Source organism: Haemorhous mexicanus, unplaced genomic scaffold (assembly GCF_027477595.1).
Source record: "Haemorhous mexicanus isolate bHaeMex1 unplaced genomic scaffold, bHaeMex1.pri scaffold_172_ctg1, whole genome shotgun sequence".
In the NCBI taxonomy this organism is placed as follows: domain Eukaryota; kingdom Metazoa; phylum Chordata; class Aves; order Passeriformes; family Fringillidae; genus Haemorhous; species Haemorhous mexicanus.
Window position 1 is genome coordinate 1 of NW_026776009.1, and position 27458 is coordinate 27458.

The following is a 27458-nucleotide window of genomic DNA, read 5'->3' on the forward strand; positions in this document are numbered from 1 at the left end:
CCCAAACCCCCCCCAAATCCACTCTGGACCCCCCAAATCCCCCCAGACCCCCCCAAATCCCCCCCCGTACCTGGGCCTGCCCCGGGGCTCCTGCAGGTGCCTTTTCCAGGGGTCCCACCCCCCAAATCCCACCCAAATTCACTCTGGACCCCCCAACGCCCCCCCAGACCCCCCAAATCCCCCCAAATGCTCCAAAATCCCCCCAAAATCCACTCTGGACCCCCCAAATCCCCCCCAGACCCCCTAAATCCTCCCCCCCCGTACCGGTCCTGCCTCCGGGGCTCCTGCAGGTGCCTTTTCCAGGGGTCCCACCCCCCAAAGTCCACCCCCAAATCCACTCTGGACCCCCCAAACCCCCCCAGACCCCCCCAAATCACCCTCAGGTACCTGGGCCTGCCCCGGGGCTCCTCCAGGTGCCTTTTCCTGGGGTCCCACCCCCCAAATCCCACCCCAAATCCACTCTGGACCCCCCAAACCCCCCCAAAATCCCCCCAAATGCTCCAAAATCCCCCCAAAATCCACTCTGGACCCCCCAAATCCCACCCAGACCCCCTAAATCCTCCCCCCCATACCTGGGGCTGCCTCCGGGGCTCCTCCAGGTGCCTTTTCCTGGGGTCCCACCCCCCAAATCCCCCCAAAATCCCCCCCAGACCCCCCAGATCCCCCCCAAATCCCCCTCAGGTACCTGGGCCTGCCCTGGGGCTCCTCCGGGTGCCTTTTCCAGGGGTCCCACCCCCCCAAATCCCACCCCAAATCCCCCCCAGACCCCCCAAATCCCCCCCCAAATCCCCCCCCCGTACCTGGACCTCCCCGGGGCTGCCTCCGGGGCTCCTCCAGGTGCCTTTTCCTGGGGTCTTACTCCCCAAATCACCCCCAAATCCACTCTGGACCCCCCAACGCCCCCCAGACCCCCCAAATCCCCCCAAAATCCCCCCAAAGCCCCCCCCAAATCCCCCCTCAGGTACCTGGGCCTGCCCCGGGGCTGCCTCCGGGTGCCTTTTCCAGGGGTCCCACCCCCCAAACCCCCCCCAAATCCACTCTGGACCCCCCAAATCCCCCCCAGACCCCCCCAAATCCCCCCAGACCCCCCCAAATCCCCCCCGTACCTGGGCCTGCCCCGGGGCTGCCTCCGGGGCTCCTCCGGGTGCCGCCCGCGGGAGGGGGAGCGAGCCCGAGCCCCCCGGGGGGAGCTGGAGCTGCGCAGGGTGCCCGAGGGGGGGGCGGGGGGCCGGGGGGGGCTCCGGGGGGACCCCTCAGGACCCACTCGGGCAGGGCCCCCCCCCCGGTGTCGCTGTTGGCCCGCAGGAGGCGCTGGGGGGGGAGGGGGAGGCTCCGGAGGGGCTCCCGGCGGCGCCCGGCGAACTGGGGGCTCTCCTGGAAGGGAACTGGGGGGGGGGTCAGGGGGGCTGGGGGGGTCTGGGGTGGTCTGGGGGCTCTCCTGGAAGGGAACTGGGGGGGGGGTCAGGGGGTCTGGGGGGGGTTTGGGGGGGTCTGGGGGGTCTGGGGGGTCTGGGGGCTCTCCTGGAAGGGAACTGGGGGGGGGTCAGGGGGGCTGGGGGGGATTTGGGGGGTTTGGGGGGTCTGGGGGGGGATTTGGGGGGTCTGGGGGGGGTTTGGGGGGTCTGGGGGGGGTTTGGGGGGATCTGGGGGGATTTGAGGGGGATTTTGGGGGTCTGGGGGGGGGGTTTGGGAACTGGGGGCTCTCCTGGAAGGGAACTGGGGGGGGGTCAGGGGGGCTGGGGGGGTCTGGGGGGGATTTGGGGGGGCTTGGGGGGGTCTGGGGGGGTTTGGGGGGGGGTTGAGGGGGATTTGGGGGGGATTTGGGGGGTTTGGGGGGTCTGGGGGCTCTCCTGGAAGGGAACTGGGGGGGGGTCAGGGGGGATTTGGGGGGATTTGGGGGGGTCTGGGGGGGATTTGGGGGGATTTGGGGGGGTCAGGGGGGATTTGGGGGAGTCTGGGGGGGTTTGGGGGGGATTTGGGGGGGTCTGGGGGGGTCAGGGGGGATTTGGGGGGGGTCTGGGGGGGTCTGGGGGGTCCAGAGTGGATTTTGGGGGGATTTGGGGGGGTTTTTGGGGGTCTGGGGGGGGTCTGGGGGGTTTGGGGGGGTCTGGGGGCTCTCCTGGAAGGGAACTGGGGGGGGGTCAGGGGGGATTTGGGGGGGTCTGGGGGGGTTTGGGGGGTCTGGGGGGGTCTGGGGGCTCTCCTGGAAGGGAACTGGGGGGGGGGTCAGGGGGGGTCTGGGGGGGTTTGGGGGGGTCTGGGGGCTCTCCTGGAAGGGAACTGGGGAGGGGTCAGGGGGGATTTGGGGGGGTCTGGGGGGGTTTGGGGGGGATTTGGGGGGGGTTTGGGGGGGTCTGGGGGCTCTCCTGGAAGGGAACTGGGGGGGGGTCTGGGGGGGTCTGGGGGTCTGGGGGGGTTTGGGGGGGATTTGGGGGGGTCTGGGGGGGATTTGGGGGGTCTGGGGGGGGATTTGGGGGGATTTGGGGGGGTCTGAGGGGTCTGGGGGCTCTCCTGGAAGGGAACTGGGGGGGGGTCAGGGGGGATTTGGGGGGTCTGGGGGGGATTTGGGGGGTCTGGGGGCTCTCCTGGAAGGGAACTGGGGGGGGGTCAGGGGGGATTTGGGGGGTCTGGGGGGGATTTGGGGGGTCTGGGGGCTCTCCTGGAAGGGAACTGGGGGGGGGTCAGGGGGGCTGGGGGGGTCTGGGGGGGGATTTGGGGGGTCTGGGGGGGTCTGGGGGGGTTTGGGGGGGGGGTTGAGGGGGGTTTGGGGGGGGTTTGGGGGGTCTGGGGGCTCTCCTGGAAGGGAACTGGGGGGGGGGTCAGGGGGGCTGGGGGGGGTCTGGGGGGGTCTGGGGGGGGGTTTGGGGGGGTCTGGGGGGGATTTGGGGGAATTTGGGGGGATTTGGGGGGGTCTGGGGGTGATTTGGGGGGTTTGGGGGGGATTTGGGGGGATTTGGGGGGGATTTGGGGGGGTCTGGGGGGGATTTGGGGGGTCTGGGGGGGATTTGGGGGGTCAGGGGGGATTTGGGGGGATTTGGGGGGGATTTGGGGGGTCTGGGGGGATTTGGGGGGATTTGGGGGGGATTTGGGGGGTCTGGGGGGGTCTGGGGGCTCTCCTGGAAGGGAACTGGGGGGGGGGTCAGGGGGGATTTGGGGGGGTCAGGGGGTCTGGGGGAAGGAAGGACCAGACCCCCCCAAGTTCCTCCCATCCCCCCTGTTCCCAAAAAGCCCAATGTCCCCAGTGTCCCCAATGTCCCCAATGTCCCCAGTGTCCCCAGTGTCCCCAGGCTCACCCACGTCGCTGTCCCCAATGTCCCCAATGTCCCCACTGTCCCCAATGATGTCCCCAATGTCCCCAGTGTCCCCAATGTCCCCAATGTCCCCAGCGATGTCCCCGCTGTCCCCAGGCTCACCCACGTCGCTGTCCCCAATGATGTCCCCAATGTCCCCAATGTCCCTGATCCCCCCAATGTCCCCAATGTCCCCAATGTCCCCAATGTCCCCACTGTCCCCAATGTCCCCAGTGTCCCCAATATCCCCAATGTCCCCAGTGTCCCCGGTGTCCCCAATATCCCCAATGTCCCCAGTGTCCCCAATGTCCCCAATGTCCCCGCTGTCCCCAATGATGTCCCCCTCTGTCCCCGCTGTCCCCAGGCTCACCCACGTCGCTGTCCCGGTGGTTCTTGATGAGCTCCCCCAGCTCGAAGTTCCCGGCGATGACGGCCACCTGCGGGGACAGCGGGGACAGGGGACAGAGGGACAGGGACAGGGACAGAGGGACAGAGGGGACAGAGGGGACAGAGGGACAGTGGGACAGAGGGGACAGAGGGACAGCGGGGACAGAGGGGAGAGGGACAGGGACAGGGGACAGAGGGGACAGAGGGGACAGAGGGGACAGAGGGGACAGAGAGAGGGACAGAGGGGACAGAGGGGACAGAGGGGACAGCGGGGACAGGGGACAGCGGGGACAGAGGGACAGAGGGACAGAGGGGACAGAGACAGGGACAGAGGGGACAGAGGGAACAGGGACAGGGACAGAGGGGACAGCGGGGACAGAGGGGACAGAGGGGACAGCGGGGACAGGGACAGAGGGACAGCGGGGACAGAGGGGACAGAGACAGGGACAGAGGGGACAGCGGGACAGAGGGGACAGCGGGGACAGAGGGGACAGCGGGGACAGAGACAGGGACAGAGGGGACAGAGGGGACAGGGACAGGGACAGCGGGGACAGGGACAGGGGACAGGGACAGAGGGACAGGGGGGACAGGGACAGAGGGGACAGCGGGGACAGAGACAGAGGGACAGGGACAGAGGGACAGGGACAGAGACAGAGGGACAGGGACAGAGGGGACAGAGGGGACAGCGGGGACAGAGGGGACAGGGACAGAGGGACAGGGACATTGGGGGGATTGGGGACAGCGGGGACAGGGAGGGGACAGGGATGGGAAATAAAGGGGACAAAGGGACAGAGAGGGGACACTCACATGGGGGTCACCCCCTCCACAGTGTCCCCATGTCCCCAGTGTCACCTGGAGCAGGGAGTGTCCCCATGTCCCCGTGTCCCCAGGGAGTGTCCCCTAAATGTGCCCCCAGTGTCCCCATGTCCCCATGTCCCCAGGGAGTGTCCCCAGAATGTGCCCCCAGTGTCCCCATGTCCCCATGTCCCCAGGATCTGTCCCCAGGGAGTGTCCACATGTCCCCAGGGAGTGTCCCCATGTCCCCATGTCCCCAGTGTCCCCATGTCCCCAGGGAGTGTCCCCATGTCCCCATGTCCCCAGTGTCACCTGGAAGGGCGTCTGCCCCCAGTGTCCCCATGTCCCCAGTGTCCCCAGGGAGTGTCCCCATGTCCCCATGTCCCCAGGGTCTGTCCCCAGGGTGTGTCCCCATGTCCCCAGGGTGTGTCCCCATGTCCCCATGTCCCCTGGGTGTGTCCCCATGTCCCCATGTCCCCATGTCCCCAGGGTGTCCCCATGTCCCCAGGGTGTCCCCAGTGTCACCTGGAAGGGCGTCTGCCCCCAGTGTCCCCATGTCCCCAGGGTGTCCCCATGTCCCCATGTCCCCAGTGTCCCCAGGGTGTCCCCATGTCCCCATGTCCCCATGTCCCCATGTCCCCAGGGTGTCCCCAGTGTCACCTGGAAGGGCGTCTGCCCGCTGTTGTTCTTCACCTCCTTGTTGGCCCCTCGGTACAGGAGGATCCGGGCACAGCTCTCCTGGGGACAGCGACACCCACGGGTCACCAACGGGGCACCAGATGGCACCAAGGGGCACCAAGGGTCACCAAGGGTCACCAACGGGCACCAAGGGGCACCAAGGGTCACCAACGGGCACCAAGTGTCACCAAGGGGCACCAAGGGTCACCAACGGGGCACCAAGGGTCACCAAGGGTCACCAACGGGCACCAAGTGTCACCAAGGGGCACCAACGGGTCACCAACGGGCACCAAGTGTCACCAAATGGCACCAAGGGGCACCAAGGGTCACCAAGGGTCACCAAGGGTCACCAAGGGGCACCAAGGGTCACCAAGGGTCACCAAGTGGCACCAAGGGTCACCAACGGGTCACCAAGGGTCACCAACGGGCACCAAGGGGCACCAAGGGGCACCAACGGGCACCAAGTGTCACCAAGGGGCACCAACGGGTCACCAACGGGTCACCAAGGGGCACCAAGGGTCACCAACGTGGCACCAAGGGGCACCAAGGGTCACCAATGTGGCACCAAGGGGCACCAAAGGGCACCAAGGGGCACCAAGGGGCATCAAATGGCACCAAGTGTCACCAAAGTGTCAGCAAGGGTCACCAAAGTGTCAGCAAGGGTCACCAAATGGCACCAAATGGCACCAAGGGTCACCAAGGGGCACCAAAATGGCACCAAGGGGCACCAAGGGGCACCAAGGGGCACCAAATGGCACCAAGGGTCACCAACGGGTCACCAAATGGCACCAAGGGTCACCAAGGGTCACCAAGGGGCACCAAAGGTCACCAACGGGTCACCAAGGGGCACCAACGTGGCACCAAAGTGTCACCAATGGGTCACCAAATGGCACCAAGGGTCACCAAGGGGCACCAAGGGGCACCAAGGGGCACCAAGTGGCACCAAGGGGCACCAAGGGTCACCAAATGGCACCAAGGGTCACCAAGGGTCACCAAGGGGCACCAAGGGGCACCAAGGGGCACCAAGGGTCACCAAGGGTCACCAAGGGTCACCAAGGGGCACCAACGTGGCACCAAGGGTCACCAAGGGTCACCAAGGGGCACCAACGTGGCACCAAGGGTCACCAAGGGTCACCAAGGGGCACCAACGTGGCACCAAATGGCACCAAGGGTCACCAACGTGGCACCAAATGGCACCAAGGGTCACCAAGGGGCACCAAGGGTCACCAAGTGTCACCAAGTGGCACCAAGGGGCACCAAGGGGCACCAAGGGTCACCACGGGTCACCAACGGGTCACCAAGGGTCACCAAGGGGCACCAAGGGTCACCAACGGGTCACCAAATGGCACCAAGTGGCACCAAGGGTCACCAAGGGGCACCAAGGGTCACCAAGGGTCACCAATGTGGCACCAACGGGCACCAAGGGGCACCAACGGGCACCAAGGGGCACCAAGGGTCACCAAGGGTCACCAAGGGTCACCAAAGTGTCAGCAAGGGTCATCAAATGGCACCAACGGGTCACCAAGTGTCACCAACGTGGCACCAAATGACACCCAGGGTCACCAATGTGTCACCAAATGGCACCAAGTGGCACCAAGGGGCACCAAGGGGCACCAAATGGCACCAAGGGTCACCAACGTGGCACCAAGGGGCACCAAGGGTCACCAAGGGGCACCAAGGGTCACCAAGGGGCACCAAGGGGCACCAAGGGGCACCAAGGGGCACCAAATGGCACCAAGGGGCACCAAGGGGCACCAAGGGGTACCAAATGACACCCAGGGTCACCAATGTGGCACCAAGGGTCACCAAGTGGCACCAAGGGTCATCAAGGGTCACCAAAGTGTCAGCAAGGGTCATTAAATGGCACCAACGGGTCACCAAGGGTCACCAACATGGCACCAAATGACACCCAGGGTCACCAATGTGTCACCAAATGGCACCAAATGGCACCAAATGGCACCAAGGGGCACCAAGGGGCACCAACGTGGCACCAACGGGTCACCAAGGGTCACCAAGGGTCACCAAATGGCACCAAGGGGCACCAAGGGGCACCAAAGTGTCAGCAAGGGGCACCAAGGGGCACCAACGTGGCACCAAGGGTCACCAAGGGGCACCAAGGGTCACCAAGGGGCACCAAGGGGTACCAAGGGTCACCAAGTGGCACCAAGGGTCACCAAGGGTCACCAACGGGTCACCAAGGGGCACCAACGGGCACCAAGGGTCACCAACGGGTCACCAACGGTCACCAAGGGTCACCAAATGGCACCAAGGGGCACCAAGGGTCACCAAGGGTCACCAAGGGGCACCAATGTGGCACCAAATGGCACCAAGGGTCACCAAGGGGCACCAAGGGTCACCAAGGGTCACCAAGGGTCACCAAGTGGCACCAAGGGTCACCAAGGGGCACCAAGGGTCACCAAGTGGCACCAAGGGTCACCAAGGGTCACCAAATGGCACCAAGGGGCACCAAGGGGCACCAAAGTGTCAGCAAGGGGCACCAAGGGGCACCAACGTGGCACCAAGGGTCACCAAGGGGCACCAAGGGTCACCAAGGGGCACCAAGGGGCACCAACGGGTCACCAAGGGGCACCAACGGGCACCAAGGGTCACCAACGGGTCACCAAGGGGCACCAAGGGTCACCAAGGGTCACCAACGGTCACCAAGGGGCACCAAGGGGCACCAAGGGGCACCAAGGGTCACCAAGGGTCACCAAGGGGCACCAATGTGGCACCAAATGGCACCAAGGGTCACCAAGGGGCACCAAGGGTCACCAAGGGTCACCAAGGGTCACCAAGTGGCACCAAGGGGCACCAAGGGGCACCAAGGGTCACCAAGGGTCACCAAGGGTCACCAAGAGTCACCAAGTGGCACCAAGTGTCACCAACGGGTCACCAACGGTCACCAAGGGTCACCAAATGGCACCAAGGGTCACCAAGGGTCACCAAGGGGCACCAAGTGGCACCAAGAGTCACCAAAGTCTCAGCAAGGGTCACCAAATGGCACCAAGTGTCACCAAGGGGCACCAAATGACACCCAGGGTCACTAATGTGTCACCAAATGGCACCAAATGGCACCAAGTGGCACCAAGGGGCACCAAGTGGCACCAAGGGGCACCAAGAGTCACCAAAGTCTCAGCAAGGGTCACCAAATGGCACCAAGGGTCACCAAAGGGTCACCAAGTGGCACCAAGGGGCACCAAGGGTCACCAACGTGGCACCAACGTGGCACCAACATGTCACCAAAATGCCATCAACGTGGCACCAAGGTGTCACCAGTGTGGCACCAATGTCCCCAGTCCCCTGCATCCCCAGTGCCCTCAGTGTCGCCAATGTCCCCAATGTCCCCAACCCCCCGATGTCCCCAGGATGTCCCCGATGTCCCCGAGGTGCCACCTTGTTGTAGAGGGCGCAGATGTGCAGCGCGGTGTTGCCGGACGCGTTCTGTGTCCCCGTGTCCCCACTGTCCCCACTGTCCCCAACCCCCCCAATGTCCCCAATGTCCCAAACCCCCCAGCCCCCCCGATGTCCCCAGGATGTCCCCGATGTCCCCGAGGTGCCACCTTGTTGTAGAGGGCGCAGATGTGCAGCGCGGTGTTGCCGGACGCGTTCTGTGTCCCCAATGTCCCCAACCCCCCCAATGTCCCGAACCCCCCCAATGTCCCCAACCCCCCCGATGTCCCCAGGATGTCCCCGATGTCCCCGAGGTGCCACCTTGTTGTAGAGGGCGCAGATGTGCAGCGCGGTGTTGCCGGACGCGTTCTGTGCCCCAATGTCCCCAATGTCCCCAGTGTCCCCAATGTCCCCAATGTCCCCAATGTCCCCAACCCCCCCGATGTCCCCGATGTCCCCGATGTCCCCGAGGTGCCACCTTGTTGTAGAGGGCGCAGATGTGCAGCGCGGTGTTGCCGGAGGCGTTCTGTGCCGCCGTGTCCCCACTGTCCCCAACACCCCCAATGTCCCCAATGTCCCAGATGTCCCCGATGTCCCCGAGGTGCCACCTTGTTGTAGAGGGCGCAGATGTGCAGCGCGGTGTTGCCGGACGCGTTCTGTGTCCCCAATGTCCCCGATGTCCCCAATGTCCCCAACCCCCCCGATGTCCCCGATGTCCCCGATGTCCCCGAGGTGCCACCTTGTTGTAGAGGGCGCAGATGTGCAGCGCGGTGTTGCCGGACGCGTTCTGTGCCGCCGCCTCGGCGCCGTAGAACAGCAAATGCTCCAGGTGCTGCGAGTGGCCGTGCTGGCACGCCTGGGGACACGGGGACATCAGAGGGGACACCGGGGGGTTGGGGACATCGGGGGGGTTGGGGACATCGGGGGGGTTGGGGACATGGGGACATCAGCAACGGGGACACCCATGACACTGGGGGGGCTTGGGGACACTGGGGGGGGTTGGGGACACCGGGGGTTTGGGGGGTGGGGACACGGGGACATCAGAGGGGACACCGGGGACATTGGGGGGTTGGGGACATCAGGGGGGTTGGGGACATTGGGGGGGTTGGGGACACCGGGGGGTTGGGGACACCGGGGGCATCAGCAGGGACACCAGGGTGGGCACGGGGACATCAGAGGGGACACCGGGGACATTGGGGACATCGGGGGGGTTGGGGACACTGGGACGTCAGTGGGACACCAGGGGGGTTGGGGACATCGGGGGGTTGGGGACACAGGGACACTGGGGGGGACACCAGGGGAGTTGGGGACACGGGGACATCACTGGGGACACCGGGGACACTGGGGGGCTTGGGGACACTGGGGGGGGTTGGGGACACTGGGGGGGGTTGGGGGGGGGTGGGGACACGGGGACATCAGCGGGGACACCGGGGGGGTTGGGGACACTTGGGGGGTTGGGGACACCCAAGGGATTGGGGACATCAGGGGGTTGGGGACACGGGGACAGCAGCAGGGACACCGGGGGGGTTGGGGACACCAGGGGGGTTGGGGGGGGGTGGGGACATGGGGACATCAGCGGGGACACCGGGGGGGTTGGGGACACCGGGGGTGTTGGGGAGTTGGGGACACTGGGGGGTGTTGGGGACACCGGGACATCAGCGGGGGACACCAGGGGTTGGGGACATGGGGTCATCAGCAGGGACACAGGGGACATTGGGGGGATTGGGGACATTGGGGACATTGGGGACTTTGGGGACTTTGGGGACATCGGGGCCGTCATGGGGACATCGGGGGGATTTGGGGACATCAGGGACATTGGGGACAGGGATGAGGGGGTGACGCAGTGACACGGTGACACGGCAGAGTGAGTGGCACAATGACATCTGCCACTGGCACGGTGACACGGTGACAGGGTGACAGCAGCATTGGGTGACACAGTGACAGCAGCATTGGGTGACACAGTGACAAGGTGACACGGTGACAGGGTGATGGGGTGAGAGGTGACAGCAGGATTGGGTGACACAGTGACAGGGTGACACGGTGACACGGTGACAGCAGGATTGGGTGACACAGGAACAGGGTGACACGGTGACAGGGTGACAGGGTGACACAGTGACACGGTGACACGGTGACATGGTGGCACGGTGACAATGACACAGCTGTCACCTCACCTGGTGGATCTCCCGCCAGTTGTTCTGAGACAAGGGGACACGGGGTGATAACGGGGTGACAACATGAGGGGGTGACAGGTGACAGTGACACAGGTGCCCCTCACCTGGTGGATCTCCTGCCAGCCGCTCTCGTCAGCCGTGCCGATGTGACACAGGGACACGGTGACACAGTGACACGGTGACACAGTGACACAGTGACACAGGGACACAGGGATGGGATAACGGGGTGACAGGGTCACACAGTGACACAGTGACACAGGGATGGGATAACGGGATGATGGGGTCACACAGGTGACAATGTGCCAGGTGCCAGGTGCCAATGGCCCAGGTGTCCCTCACCTGGTGGATCTCCTGCCAGCCGTTCTCGTCGGCCGTGCCGATGTGACACAGGGACACGAGGACACAGTGACACAGTGACACAGTGACACAGTGACACAGGGATGGGATGATGATGGGATAACGGGGTGATGGGGTCACACAGGTGACAGGTGCCAGGTGCCAGGTGTCCCTCACCTGGTGGATCTCCTGCCAGCCGCTCTCGTCGGTGCCGTGCCGATGTGACACAGTGACACAGTGACACAGGGACACAGGGATGGGATGATGGGGTCACACAGGTGACAATGTGACTGGTGCCAGGTGCCAGGTGCCAGGTGCCAGGTGTCCCTCACCTGGTGGATCTCCTGCCAGCCGTTCTCGTCGGCCGTGCCGATGTGACACAGGGACACAGGGACACAGTGACACAGGGATGGGATAACGGGGTGATGGGGTCACACAGGTGACAATGTGACAGGTGCCAGGTGCCAATGGCCCAGGTGTCCCTCACCTGGTGGATCTCCTGCCAGCCGTTCTCGTCGGCCGTGCCGATGTGACACAGGGACACAGGGACACAGGGACACAGTGACACAGTGACACAGTGACACAGGGATGGGATGATGTGACACAGGGACACAGGGATGGGATGATGATGGGATAACGGGGTGATGGGGTCACACAGGTGCCAGGTGACAGGTGACAGGTGCCAGGTGCCAGGTGTCCCTCACCTGGTGGATCTCCTGCCAGCCGCTCTCGTCGGCCGTGCCGATGTGACACAGGGACACGGTGACACAGTGACACAGGGACACAGGGATGGGATGATGTGACACAGTGACACAGGGATGGGATGATGATGGGATAACGGGGTGATGGGGGTGACACAGGTGCCAGGTGCCAGGTGTCCCTCACCTGGTGGATCTCCTGCCAGCCGTTCTCGTCGGCCGTGCCGATGTGACACAGGGACACAGTGACACAGGGACACAGGGATGGGATAACGGGGTGATGGGGTCACACGGGGATGGGATAACGAGGTGACACAGGTGACAGGTGCCAATGTGACCCAGGTGTCCCTCACCTGGTGGATCTCCTGCCAGCCGTTCTCGTCGGCCGTGCCGATGTGACACAGTGACACAGGGACACAGGGACACAGTGACACAGGGATGGGATGATGGGGTCACACAGGTGACAATGTGACAGGTGCCAGGTGCCAGGTGTCCCTCACCTGGTGGATCTCCTGCCAGCCGTTCTCGTCGGCCGTGCCGATGTGACACAAGGACACAGGGACACAGTGACACAGGGACACAGTGACACAGTGACACAGGGACACAGGGACACAGTGACACAGGGACACAGTGACACAGTGACACAGGGACACAGGGACACAGTGACACAGGGACACAGGGACACAGGGACACAGGGATGGGATAACAGGGTCACGCAGGTGCCAGGTGCCAGGTGCCAGGTGTCCCTCACCTGGTGGATCTCCTGCCAGCCACTCTGGTCGGTGCCGTGCCGATGTGACACAGTGACACAGGGACACAGGGACACAGTGACACAGGGATGGGATGATGGGGTCACACAGGTGACAATGTGCCAGGTGCCAGGTGCCAGGTGCCAGGTGTCCTTCACCTGGTGGATCTCCTGCCAGCCGTTCTCGTCGGCCGTGCCGATGTGACACAGGGACACGGGGATGGGATAACGGGGGTGACACAGGGATGGGATAACAGGGTCACACAGGTGCCAGGTGCCAGGTGCCAGGTGTCCCTCACCTGGTGGATCTCCTGCCAGCCGCTCTCGTCAGCCGTGCCGATGTGACACAGGGACACGGTGACACAGGGACACAGGGACACAGGGATGGGATAGCAGGGTGATGGGGTGACACAGGTGACACAGGTGACAGGTGCCAATGTGACCCAGGTGTCCCTCACCTGGTGGATCTCCTGCCAGCCGTTCTTGTCGGCCGTGCCGATGTGACACAGTGACACAGTGACACAGGGACACAGGGACACAGGGACACGGTGACACAGTGATGGGATAACGGGGTCACACAGGTGCCAGGTGCCAGGTGCCAGGTGCCAGGTGTCCCTCACCTGGTGGATCTCCTGCCAGCCGTTCTCGTCGGCCGTGCCGATGTGACACAGGGACACAGGGATGGGATAACGGGGTGATGGGGTCACACAGGGATGGGATAACGGGGTCACACAGGTGCCAGGTGCCAGGTGCCAATGTCACAGGTGTCCCTCACCTGGTGGATCTCCTGCCAGCCGTTCTCGTCGGCCGTGCCGATGTGGGCGCGGTTGTAGAGCAGCAGCTCGCAGCACCGCGGGTCGCCGCCCACCATGGCCGTGTGGTACAGGGGGGTCAGGCCCCGCCGGTCCTTGTAGTTCGGGGACCCCCCCAGGTCCAGCAGCGCCTGCAGGTGACATGGGGGACACCTGTGGGACCCCCTGGTGACACCTGTGGGACCCCCTGTGACACCTTTGGGACCCCCTGTGGCACCTGTGGGACCCCCCCATGGCACCCAGGGGTGTCACCCCCTTAATTTGGGGACACCCCAGGTCCAGCAGCGCCTGCAGGTGACATGGGCACACCTGTGGGACACCTTGGTGACACTCCCAGACCCCCCTGTGACACCTTTGGGACCCCCCTGTGACACCCATGGACCCCCCGTGGCACCTGTGGGACCCCTTGGTGACACCCCCAGACCCCCCCGTGGCATCCACGGTTGTCCCCAGGTGTGCCCAGGTGTGCCCAGCTGTCCTCAGCTGTCCCCAGGTGTCCCCAGGTGTGTGTCCAGGTGTGCCCAGCTGTCACCGGGTGTGTGCCCAGGTGTGTCCCCAGGTGTGCCAGGTGTATCCCTAGCTGTCCCCAGGTGTCCCCAGCTGTCCCCAGGTGTCCCCAAGTGTGCCCAGGTGTGCCCAGGTGTGTGCCCAGGTGTGCCCAGGTGTGCCAGGTGTATCCCTAGCTGTCCCCAGGTGTGCCCAGGTGTGTGCCCAGGTGTATCCCTAGCTGTCCCCAGGTGTGCCCAGGTGTATCCCTAGCTGTCCCCAGGTGTGCCCAGGTGTTCCAGGTGTGTGCCCAGGTGTGCCAGGTGTGTGCCCAGGTGTATCCCTAGCTGTCCCCAGGTGTGCCAGGTGTCCCCAGGTGTGCCAGGTGTATGCCCAGGTGTATCCCTAGCTATCCCCAGCTGTCCCCAGGTGTCCCCAGGTGTGTCCAGCTGTATCCCTAGCTGTCCCCAGGTGTCCCCAGGTGTGTGCCCAGGTGTGCCCGGTGCCTCACCAGCAGGGCGGGGTAGTGGCGCGTGCAGACGGCGCGGTGCAGCGCCCTCCTGTGTGCCCAGGTGTGCCCGGTGTGCCCAGGTGTATCCCTAGCTGTCCCTAGCTGTCCCCAGCTGTCCCCAGGTGTGCCCAGGTGTGCCCAGGTGTGTGCCAGGTGCCTCACCAGCAGGGCGGGGTAGCGGCGCGTGCAGACGGCGCGGTGCAGCGCCCTGCCTGTGTGCCCAGGTGTGTCCCTAGCTGTCCCCAGCTGTCCCCAGGTGCCCCCAGGTGTCCCCAGGTGTGTGCCCAGGTGTATCCCTAGCTGTCCCCAGCTGTGCCCAGGTGTGCCCAGGTGTCCCCAGGTGTGCCAGGTGCCTCACCAGCAGGGCGGGGTAGCGGCGCGTGCAGACGGCGCGGTGCAGTGCCCTGCCTGTGTGCCCAGGTGTGCCAGGTGTATCCCTAGCTGTCCCCAGGTGTGCCCAGGTGTGCCCAGGTGTGCCCAGGTGTATGCCCAGGTGTGCCCAGGTGTATGCCCAGGTGTGCCCAGGTGTACCCCTAGCTGTCCCCAGCTGTCCCCAGCTGTCCCTAGCTGTCCCCAGGTGTATCCCCAGCTGTCCCCAGGTGTGTGCCCAGGTGTGCCAGGTGCCTCACCAGCAGGGCGGGGTAGCGGCGCGTGCAGACGGCGCGGTGCAGCGCCCTGCCTGTGTGCCCAGGTGTGCCCAGGTGTATCCCTAGATGTCCCTAGCTGTCCCCAGGTGTGCCCAGGTGTGCCCAGGTGTCCCCAGGTGTGCCCAGGTGTGCCAGGTGTCTCACCAGCAGGGCGGGGTAGCGGCGCGTGCAGACGGCGCGGTGCAGCGCCCTCCTGTGTGCCCAGGTGTATCCCTAGCTGTCCCCAGGTGTCCCCAGGTGTCTGCCCAGGTGTGTCCCCAGGTGTGTGCCAGGTGTGCCCAGGTGTGTGCCCAGGTGTGCCAGGTGTGTGCCAGGTGTCTCACCAGCAGGGCGGGGTAGCGGCGCGTGCAGACGGCGCGGTGCAGCGCCCTGCCTGTGTGCCCAGGTGTGCCCAGGTGTATCCCTAGCTGTCCCCAGCTGTCCCCAGCTGTCCCCAGCTGTCCCCAGGTGTGCCCAGGTGTGTCCCCAGGTGTGTGCCAGGTGCCTCACCAGCAGGGCGGGGTAGCGGCGCGTGCAGACGGCGCGGTGCAGCGCCCTGCCTGTGTGCCCAGGTGTATCCCTAGCTGTCCCCAGGTGTCCCCAGCTGTCCCCAGCTGTCCCCAGGTGTGCCCAGGTGTATCCCTAGCTGTCCCTAGCTGTCCCCAGGTGTGTCCCCAGGTGTGTGCCAGGTGCCTCACCAGCAGGGCGGGGTAGCGGTGCGTGCAGACGGCGCGGTGCAGTGCCCTGCCTGTGTGCCCAGGTGTGCCCAGGTGTATCCCTAGCTGTCCCCAGGTGTGCCCAGGTGTGCCCAGGTGTATCCCTAGCTGTCCCCAGGTGTGCCCAGGTGTGCCCAGGTGTATCCCTAGCTGTCCCCAGGTGTGTGCCCAGGTGTGTCCCCAGGTGTGCCAGGTGTCTCACCAGCAGGGCGGGGGTAGCGACGCGTGCAGACGGCGTGGTGCAGCGTCCTGCCTGTGTGCCCAGGTGTGCCAGGTGTATCCCTAGCTGTCCCCAGCTGTCCCCAGCTGTCCCCAGCTGTGTGCCCAGGTGTATCCCCAGGTGTGTGCCCAGGTGCCTCACCAGCAGGGCGGGGTAGCGGCGCGTGCAGACGGCGCGGTGCAGCGCCCTGCCTGTGTGCCCAGGTGTGCCCAGGTGTATCCCTAGCTGTCCCCAGATGTCCCCAGGTGTGCCCAGGTGTATCCCTAGCTGTCCCCAGATGTCCCCAGGTGTGCCCAGGTGTATCCCTAGCTGTCCCCAGGTGTGCCCAGGTGTGCCCAGGTGTATCCCTAGCTGTCCCCAGGTGTGCCCAGGTGTGCCCAGGTGTGCCCAGGTGTATCCCTAGCTGTCCCCAGGTGTGTCCCCAGGTGTCCCCAGGTGTGCCCAGGTGTGCCCAGGTGTGCCCGGTGTCTCACCAGCAGGGCGGGGGTAGCGGCGCGTGCAGACGGCGCGGTGCAGGGCGGTGGCCCCGTCGCGGGCGCGGAAGTCCAGGTGAGCCCCGCCCAGGCAGAGCAGGCGGATGATCTCCACCTCAGCCGGGCCCTCGCGCTGCGCCGCCAGCGTCAGCGGCGTCTCTGCCACAGCAAAGGGGACATCCCAGGGGACATCCCAGGGGGGTTGGGGACATCGGGGACATTGAGGACATCCAAGGGGACATCGGGAGGTTGGGGGCATTGGGGACATTGGGGACATTGGGGGGGTTGGGGACATCAGAGGGGGTTGGGGACATTGGGGACATTGGGAGGATTGGGAGCATTGGGGACATTCGGGGGGTTGGGGACATTGGGGGGGTTGGGAGCATTGGGGACATTGGGGGGGTTGGGGACATTGGTGGGGTTGGGGACATTGGGGGGGTTGGGGACATTGGAGGGGTTGGGGACATCGGGGACATCGGGGGCATTGGGGACATCAGAGGGGGTTGGGGACATTGGGGACATTGGGGACATTGGGGACATCGGGGATATCGGGGACATCGGGGGGTTGGGGACATCAAAGGGGACATCGGGGGGTTGGGGACATCGGGGACATTGGGGACATCAGGGACATCAAAGGGGTTGGGGACATTGGGGACATTGGGGACATCAGGGACATCGTGGACATTGGGGGGTTGGGGGCATTGGGGACATTGGGGGGATTGGGGACATTGGGGGGGTTGGGGGCATTGGGGACATTGGGGACATCGGGGGGTTGGGGACATCAAAGGGGACATCGGGGGGTTGGGGACATCGGGGACATTGGGGACATCAGGGACATCAAAGGGGTTGGGGACATTGGGGACATTGGGGGGATTGGGGACATTGGGGACATCGGGGGGGTTGGGGGCATTGGGGGGGTTGGGGACATCAAAGGGGACATCGGGGACATTGGGGACATCAAAGGGGACATCCGGGGGGTTGGGGACATTGGGGATATCGGGGACATTGGGGGGTTGGGGGCATTGGGGACATTGGGGGGGTTGGGGACATCAAAGGGGACATCAAAGGGGGTTGGGGACATTGGGGACATTAGGGGGGTTGGGGACATTGTGGGGGTCGGGAACAGTGGGGACATTGGGGACATTTGGGGGGTTGGGGACATTTGGGACATTGGGGACACCAGGGGGGGTTTGGGGAGGTTGGGGACATTGGGGGCGTTGGGGGGTTGGGGATATCAGAGGCGGTTGGGGACATTGGGGACATCGGGGACATTGGGGGGGTTGGGGGGGTTGGGGGCATTGGGGGGGTCGGGGGACATTGGGGACATCAGGAACATTGGGGGGGGTTGGGGGGGGGTTGGGGACATCAGGGGGTTGGGGACATTGGGGGGGTTGGGGACATGGGGGACATCAAAGGGGGTTGGGGGCATTGGGGGCATCGGGAACATTGGGGGGTTGGGGACATCGAAGGGGACATCGGGGGGTTGGGGACATTGGGGACATCGGGGATATCGGGGGGGTTGGGGACATCAGAGGGGGTTGGGGGACATCGGGGGGATTGGGGGCATTGGGGACATCGGGGACTTTGGGGGGTTGGGGATATTAGAGGGGGTTGGGGACATTTGGGACATCGGGGGGTTGGGGATATTGGGGACATTGGGGGCGTTGGGGACATTGGGGACATTGAGGACATTGGGGGGGGTTGGGGACATTGGGGACACTGGGGGGGGTTGGGGACATTGGGGACACTGGGGGGTTGGGGACATTGGGTGACAAAGGGACCCCGGGGACGCTGGAGGTGGCACGGCAGAGCCCAGAGAGCAACATCTGGTCAGGGGACATTTGGGGACAGCAGGGGACATCGGGGACACTGGGGACATTGGGGACATTTGGGGGGTTTGAGGACATTGGGGGGGTTGGGGACATTGGGGGGGTTGGGGACATTGGGGGGGTTGGGGACATTGGGGGGGTTGGGGACATCGGGGACATCAAGGGGGGTTGGGGACTTTGGGGAGTTGGGGATATTGGGGGACATTGGGGACATTGGGGACATCAGGGACCTCGGAGGGGGTTGGAGATGTTGGGGACATCGGGGACATCGGGGGGGGTGGGGACATTGGGGATGTTGGGGAACCTTGGGGACCTTGGGGACATTGGAGACGTTGGGGACACCAGGGGGGTTGGGGGACATCGGGGGGATTGGGGACACTGGGGACAATGTGGGCACATTGGGGCATCCCAGATGATTTCTGGGGATTTTTTGGGGATTTTTTGGGGTGATTTTGGGGTGATTTTGGGGTGATTTTGGGTGATTTTTTTGACTGATTTTGGGTGATTTTGGGGATAATTTGGGGATGATTTGGGGTTATTGATTTTTGGGATGATTTTGGGGTGATTTTGGGGTGATTTTGGGGTTATTTTTGGGATGATTTTGGGGTGATTTTGGGTGATTTTGGGGTGATTTTGGGGGTGATTTTGGGGTAATTTGGGGATGATTTTAGGGATGATTTTGGGTGATTTTGGGATGATTTTGGGGTGATTTTGGGTGATTTTGGGGTGATTTTGGGGTGATTTTGGGGTGATTTTGGGGGTGATTTTGGGGTAATTTGGGGATGATTTTAGGGATGATTTTGGGGTGATTTTGGGGATGATTTTGGGGTGATTTTGGGTGATTTTTTGGACTGATTTTTGGGGTGATTTTGGGTCATTCTGAGGATGATTTTTGGGGATATTTTGGGGTGATTTTGGGGAGATTTTGGGGATATTTTGGGGTAATTTTGGGGTGATTTTGGGATGATTTTTGGGACATTTTGGGGATGATTTTGGGGTGATTTTGGGGTGATGTTTGGACTGATTTTGGGGTGATTTAGGGAGTTTTTGGGTGTTTTTGGCTCTCACCCCCCGAGTTGCAGTCGTGGTAGTTGGGGATTTTTTAGGGGTGATTTTGGTGTGATTTTGGGGTGATTTTTGGGATGATTTTTGGGGGTGATTTTGGGGTGATTTGGGGGTGATTTTGGGGTCATTTTTGGGATGATTTTGGGGTGATTTTTGGGGTGACTTTGGTGTGATTTTGGGGATATTTTGGGGTGATTTTTGGGTGATTTTGGGGATATTTTGGGGAGATTTTGTGGATGATTTTGGGGTGATTTTGGGGTGATTTGGGGTCATTTTGAGGATGATTTTTGGGGTGATTTTGGTGTGATTTTTGGGATGATTTTGGGGATGATTTTGGGATCTTTTTGGGGTGATTTTGGGGTGATTTGGGGTCATTTTGAAGATGATTTTGGGGTGATTTTTGGGGTGATTTTGGGGTGATTTTGGGGAGATTTTGGGGATATTTTGGGGTAATTTTGGGGAGATTTTGGGGATATTTTGGGGTGATTTGGGGGTGATTTTGGGGTCATTTTTGGGATGATTTTGGGGTGATTTTTGGGGTGACTTTGGTGTGATTTTGGGGATATTTTGGTGTGATTTTGGGGTGATTTTGGGGTGATTTTGGGGATAATTTGGGGTGATTTTGGGATGATTTTTGGGGTGATTTTGGGGTGATTTGGGGGTGATTTAGGGTGTTTTTGGGTGTTTTTGGCTCTCACCCCCCGAGTCGGAGTCGTGGTAGTTGGGGATTTTTTGGGTGATTTTTTGGGGTGATTTTGGGGTGATTTTGGGTCATTTTGAGGATGATTTTGGGGTGATTTTGGGTGATTTTGGGGTGATTTTGGGGTGATTTTGGGATGATTTTTGGGGTGATTTTGGGGTGATTTAGGGAGTTTTTGGGGATGATTTTGGGGATGATTTTTGGGATGATTTTTGGGATGATTTCGGGATGATTTTTGGGGTGATTTTGGGGTGATTTTGGGTCATTTTGAGGATGATTTGAGAGATGATTTTGGGGTGATTTGGGGATGATTTAGGCTGATTTTAGGGGTGTTTCTGGCTCTCACCCCCCGAGTCGGAGTCGTGGTAGTTGGGGTCCAGCCCCCGCTCCAGCAGCCGCGCCACCTTCTCGGCCGAGCCGTGCTGGACGTAATCCAGAAACTTCCGCAGCCCCGTCTGGGGACAGGGGGACAGCGGGGACGTTGGGGACATTGGGGACAGTGGGGACATTGGGGGGGTTGGGGACATTGGGGACATTGGGGACATTGGGGACATTGGGGGGATTGGGGACATTGGGGACATGGGGACATTGGGGACATTGGGGATGTTGGGGACAGTGGGGACATTGGGGACATTGGGGACATTGGGGGGGTTGGGGACATTGGGGACATTGGGGGGGTTGGGGACATTGGGGACATTGGGGACAGTGGGGACAGTGGGGACATTGGGGGGTTGGGGACATTGGGGACATTGGGGGGATTGGGGACATTGGGGACATTGGGGGGATTGGGGACATTTGGGGTCATTGGGGACATTGGGGACAGTGGGGACATTGGGGGGATTGGGGACATTGGGGGGGTTGGGGACATCAGGGACATTGGCAACATTTTAGGGACATTTTGGGGACATTGGGGACATTGTGGACATTGGGGACATTGGGGACATTTTGGGGACATTTGGGGACATTTGGGGACATTTTGGGGATATTTGGGGACACCCAGGAGTCCCCAGGGGACACTTGGGGACACCGGGGAGGGGCGTGGCCGTGCAGGCTGGGGGCGTGGCCTGAGAGAGGAGGGGTGTGATCAGGCGAAGGGGGCGTGGCCAAAATGAAAAGGAGTGGTGTCATTGAATAATGGGCGTGGCCAAAGCACAAAGGGGCGTGGCCATGGGATAGAGCGAGTGGGGATGTGGCCAATTAGCAGAGGGGTGTGGCCAACATGGGGCGTGGCCAAGGGAAAGCAGGTGTGTCCAGGGACTCTGGGGCGTGGCCTATAACCAGAGGGTGTGGCCAAGTACTCAGGGGGGCGTGGCTACTGCGGAGTGAATTGCTGGAGAAAAGGGGCGTGGCCAAATGATGGGGAGGGCGTGTCCAGGGGATCAGGGCGTGGTCGATGAGCAGAGGGGCGGGGTCGGGAGGCAGAGGGGGCGTGGCCCCGGGGCAGGGGGCGTGTCCCACCCACCTTGGTGTGGAGCTTGGCCAATTGTTTCTCGTCCAGGTTCGTTTGTTTGTACACCCGGGTCTTGTACCGGAACTGGGGGCGGGGTCAGCACGGGGACACGCCCCCCACCAAGGGGGACACGCCCCCACCCTGCCCAGACCCCGCCCACCCCATGGGAAACACCCTACGCCTGCCCTAAGCCACGCCCACCCCGCTGGAGAGGCCCTACAACTCCCCTAAGCCACGCCCACTCAGCAGGCCACGCCCCAAGCCTGTCCCTGACCACGCCCACCCCACAAAAATATTCGTTTAAGCTCCGCCCCTCCTGACCACGCCCCCTTTCTCGTAACACAAGCCCCGCCCCTTTTTGGGCCCAATTTTTCCCCTTTGGCTCCGCCCCGATTCATACCAGGCCCCTCCCACCACAAGCCACGCCCTCTCTTTGATCATGTCAACAGAGACCACGCCTCCTGACCACGCCCATAAATACCACACCCAAACTCTGACCACGCCCACTCCACATAATATTAACCCCAATTCTGCCCCTTTGACCCCTCCCCCAAGGGAGGCCACGCCCACCCCACGGCCACACCCACACAAGGGACACACCCACAGCAACCACGCCCAAACCCTGACCACGCCCACTCCACATATTAACCCCAATTCTGCCGCTTTGATCCCAATTCTCCCCATTAACCCCGCCCCAAATTGAAACCACGCCCCTGGGACCACACCCACAGTGACCACGCCCACTGGGACCACACCCAAACCCTGACCACGCCCACTGGGACCACACCCAAACCCTGACCACGCCCACTCTCCACCAATTTAACCCCAAATCCGCCACTTTCGTCCGAATCCTTCCCTCTTAGCCCCGCCCCAAATTGAAACCACACCCCCAGGACCACACCCAAGGCGACCACGCCCACAGCGACCACACCCAGCCCCTGACCACGCCCACCCCACACCATTTTACCCCCAAATCCGCCACTTTAACCCCAATTCTCCCCCACGTACCCCACCCCAAATCGACTCCCCACCCACCCAGGACCACACCCACAGTGACCACGCCCCCCCAGGCCCTGACCACGCCCACCCCACATCAATTCACCCCCAATTCGGCCACTTTGATCCAAATTCCTCCCCTGTCGCTCCACCCTAAACGGATGCCATGACCCCAGGGACCACACCCACAATAGCCACGCCCCATGGAACCCTGACCACGCCCACCCCACACCATTTTACCCCCAAATCTGCCACTTTTACCCCAATTCTACCCCACATACCCCACCCCAAATCGACTCCCCACCCCCCCAGGACCACACCCACAGCGACCACGCCCCCCCAGGACCCTGACCACGCCCACCCCACACCATTTTACCCCCAAATCCGCCACTTTTACTCAGTTTCTCCTCCATGTACCCCACCCCGAATCGACTCCCCACCCACCCAGGACCACACCCACAGCGACCACGCCCCCCAGGCCCTGACCACGCCCACCCCACAGCATTTTACCCCCAAATCCGCCACTTTAATCCCAATTGTCCCCCACATACCCCACCCCAAATCGACTCCCCACCCACCCAGGACCACACCCACAGCGGCCACGCCCCCTAGGACCCTGACCACGCCCACCCCACACCAATTTAACCCTAAATCTGCCACTTTAATTCAATTTTTCCTCCACGTGCCCCACCCCAAACTCACTCCCCACCCACCCAGGACCACACCCACAGTGGCCACGCCCTCGGGAACCTGACCACGCCCACTCCACACCAATTTAACCCCAAATCCGCCACTTTAACCCCAATTCTCCCCCACGTACCCCACCCCAAATTGACTCCCCACCCACCCAGGACCACACCCACAGTGGCCACGCCCTCGGGAACCTGACCACGCCCACCCCACATCAATTCACCCCCAATTCCGCCACTTTGATCCAAATTCCTCCCCTGTAGCTCCACCCCAAAGTGACACCACACCCCCAGGACCACACCCGCAGCGACCACGCCCCCCAGGACCCTGACCACGCCCACCCCACACCATTTTAACCCAAATCCGCCACTTTTACTCAATTTCTCCTCCACGTACCCCACCCCAAATCGACTCCACCCACCCAGGACCACACCCACAGGAACCACGCCCACGGTGACCACACCCAAACCCTGACCACGCCCACCCCACACCAATTTAACCCCAAATCCGCCAATTTAACCCCAATTCTCCCCCACGTACCTCACCCCAAATCAACTCCCCACCCCCCGAGGACCACACCCACAGCAACCACGCCCCCCCAGGCCCTGACCACGCCCACCCCACACCATTTTAACCCCAAATCCGCCACTTTAACCCCAATTCTCCCCCACGTACCCCACCCCAAATCGGCTCCCCACCCACCCAGGACCACACCCACAGCGACCACGCCCCTCCAGGCCCTGACCACGCCCACCCCACATCAATTTAACCCCAAATCCGCCACTTTTACCCCAATTCTCCCCCACGTACCCCACCCCAAATCGACTCCCCACCCACCCAGGACCACACCCACAGTGACCACGCCCCCCCAGCCCCTGACCACGCCCACCCCACACCATTTTACCCCCAAATCCGCCACTTTAACCCCAATTCTCCTCCACGTACCCCACCCCAAATTGACTCCCCACCCACCCAGGACCACACCCACAGTGACCACGCCCCCCAGGCCCTGACCACGCCCACCCCACACCAATTTAACCCTAAATCTGCCACTTTAATTCAATTTTTCCTCCACCTGCCCCACCCCAAACTCACTCCCCACCCACCCAGGACCACACCCGCAGCGACCACGCCCCTCGGGGACCTGACCACGCCCACCCCACACCAATTTAACCCCAAATCCGCCACTTTAACCCCAATTCTCCTCCACGTACCCCACCCCAAATTGACTCCCCACCCACCCAGGACCACACCCACGGTGACCACGCCCCCCCAACGCCCCTGACCACGCCCACCTCGAGGTAGGGCACGCCCTGGTCGAAGCTCTGGGGGTAGTCGCGCAGCGGGCGCTCCTCGTCCAGGAACTTGGCGTCGCGGCCGGCGGCGGCGGGCTGGAAGAGGCCGTAGTTGAGGCCGTCGTGGAGCCCCTCGGTCAGGGCGCAGAGCAGCTGCTGCTTGGCCGCCCACACGGCCGCGCCCGGGTCGAAGCGCAGGCACTTCTGGGCAGGGGGGAAAACACCGGGGGGTCAGCATGGGGGAACCCCAAAAGGGAAACCCCAAATGAGGGGATGCTAAAAACCTCCGGGGTTGGGGAGAGATGGGTGGGGAAATGGCTCTAAACAGCCTCAAAATGGCCCAAAAATGCCTAAAAATCTCCTGGGATTAATCCCAAAAATGCAGATTTGGGGGGGTCAGGGCAGGGGGAACCCTAAAAGTGAAATCCCAAATGAGGGGATGCTAAAAATCCCCGGGGTTGGGGAGTGTTGGGTGGGGAAATGGCTCCAAATGAGCTCAAAATGGCCCCAAAATGCCCCAAAATGCCCCAAAATCTCCTGGGATGAGTCCCAAAAATGGGAACCCCAAAGGTTTTGGGGGGTCAGGGCAGGGGGAACCCCAAAAGGGAAACCCCAAATGAGGGGATCCCAAAAACTTCCAGGGTTTGGGGAGTGTTGGGTGGGGAAAATGCTGTAAATGGCCTCAAAATGGCTCAAAACGCCCCAAAAAGCCCCCAAATCCCCTGGGATTAATCCCAAAAATGCAGATTTGGGGGGTCAGGGCAGGGGGGACCCCAAAAGGGAAACCCCAAATGAGGGGATCCCAAAAACCTCCGGGGTTGGGGAGTGTTGGGTGAGGAAATGGCTCGAAATGGTCTCAAAATGGCCCCAAAAAGCCCCAAAAAGCCCCAAAACCCCCTGGGATTAATCCCAAAAATGCAGATTTGGGGGGATCAGGTCATGGGAACCCCAAAAATGAAACCCCAAATGAGGGGGTCCCAAAAAACCCCGGGGTTGGGAGTGTTGGGTGGGGAAAATGCTGTAAATGGCCTCAAAATGGCTCAAAATGCCCCAAAAAGCCCCAAAATCCTCTGGGATTAATCCCAAAAATGCAGATTTGGGGGGATCAGGTCATGGGGGGACCCCAAAAGGGAAATCCTGAAGGGTTTGGGGTGAGGGGATCCCCAAAAAACCCCGGGATTGGGGAGGGTTGGGTGAGGAAATGGCTCGAAATGGTCTCAAAATGGCTCAAAATGCCCCAAAAAGCCCCAAAATCTCCTGGGATGAGTCCCAAAAATGCAGATTTGGGGGGGTCAGGGCAGGGGGGACCCCAAAAGTGAAACCCCAAATGAGGGGTTCCCAAAAACCTCCAGGATTGGGGAGTGTTGGGTGAGGGAATGGCTCGAAATGGTCTCAAAATGCCCCAAAAAGCCCCAAAAAGCCCCAAAATCTCCTGGGATGAGTCCCAAAAATGGGAACCCCAAAGGTTTTGGGGGGTCAGGGCAGGGGGAACCCCAAAAGGGAAACCCCAAATGAGGGGATCCCAAAAACTTCCAGGGTTTGGGGAGTGTTGGGTGAGGAAATGGCTCGAAATGAGCTCGAAATGGTCTCAAAATGCCCAAAAATCCCCTGGGATTAATCCCAAAAATGCAGATTTGGGGGGTCAGGGCAGGGGGAACCCCAAAAGTGAAACCCCAAATGAGGGGGTCCTAAAAAACCTCCAGGGTTGGGGAGTGTTGGGTGAGGAAATTGTCCTAAAAGGCATCAAAATGGCCCCAAAACGCCCCAAAATGGCCCCCAAAAACCCCAAAAATCCTCTGGGATGAGTCCCAAAAATGCAGATTTGGGGGGATCAGGGCAGGGGGGACCCCAAAAGGGAAACCCCAAATGAGGGGATCCCAAAAACCCCCGGGGTTGGGGAGTGTTGGGTGAGGAAATGGCTCCAAATGAGCTCAAAATGCCCCAAAAAGCCCCAAAAACCCCCAGAATGAGCTCCAAAAAATTAGGGATGAGGAGGGGGAAAGTCCCAATTTTTTTTAAGTTCTTCCCAATTTTTGGGGGGAAAATTCCCCATTTTTGGGTGGAAAATTCCCCTTTTTTGGGGGCAAAATTCCCAATTTTTGGGGGGAAATTTCCCAATATTTTGGGGGAAAAGTTCCCCATTTTGGGGGGGAAAATTCCCAATTTTCTTTGAGGTTCTTCCCAGTTTTTGAGGGAAAATTCCCCATTTTTGGGGGAAAAATTCCCAATTTTTTTTTGAGGTTCTTCCCAATTTTTGGGGGGAAAATTCCCAATTTTTGGGTGGAAAATTCCCCTTTTTTTTTTTGAGGTTCATCCAATTTTGGGCGCAAAAATTCCCAGTTTTTTTTGAGGTTCTTCCCAACTTTTGCGGCGAAAATTCCCCATTTTTGGGTGGAAAATTCCCCTTTTATTTTTGAGGTTCTTCCCAATTTTTAGGGGAAAAATTCCCAAATTTTTTTTGAGATTCTTCCCAATTCTTGCGGCGAAAATTCCCCATTTTTGTGTGGAAAATCCCCCATTTTTTTCGAGCTTCTCCCCCATTTTTGGCACAAAAATTCCCCATTTTTTTCCTCCTCTTCCCCCCATTTTCCCCCCTCCCCCCGCCATCTCCCAGCCCATTTTTTTGCCCGTTTCTGATCTTTTTTTGGGGTTGTTTTTGGTCCTTTCCTCACCGTCTGGTGCAGGTCGGGGATGCCGATGCGGAACACCATCATGCTGAAATGGTCCTCGGGGGCCGGGGGGGGCCGGGGGGGGCCCCGGGGGGGTCCCCGGGGGGGTCCCGGGTTGGTTCCGGGGGGGCCCTCGCGGGAACTGCCCGAGTCCGAGTCGGCCTCGGGGTACTCGGAGCCGCGGCCCCCCTCCTCCTCCTCGCTGGAGGCCGGCGTGCGCGGCATCGCCTCACCATGCCAGGCTGCCAAAACACCCCGGGAGAGCCCCAGAATTAGCAAAAAGGGGCAAAAAAACCCAAAAAGGGGCAAAAAACCCCAAAATCGGAGAAAAATCGGTGAAAACGGGATCAAAATCCCAGCAAAACTCAGCAAAATCACCCAAAATTCCTGAAAACCAGCCCAAAACTCATCAAAATCCCCCAAAACT

General features: G+C 61.7%; 1 protein-coding gene across 1 annotated transcript; it reads right to left on the reverse strand.

The window, feature by feature from the left end:
- Window positions 1-1106: 1106 nt before the first annotated feature.
- On the reverse strand, window positions 1107-27088 carry LOC132322862 (SH3 and multiple ankyrin repeat domains protein 1-like; the record flags this gene model as incomplete). The annotated part of the gene is given in 12 exon segments (XM_059837585.1): window positions 1107-1224; window positions 1227-1385; window positions 3661-3727; window positions 5133-5210; window positions 9280-9396; window positions 13269-13436; window positions 15653-15672; window positions 16359-16496; window positions 20278-20386; window positions 21394-21465; window positions 24363-24566; window positions 27035-27088. Coding segments are annotated over 12 exon segments (1292 nt in total), but the record flags the coding sequence as incomplete, so codon positions are not given.
- Window positions 27089-27458: the final 370 nt, after the last annotated feature.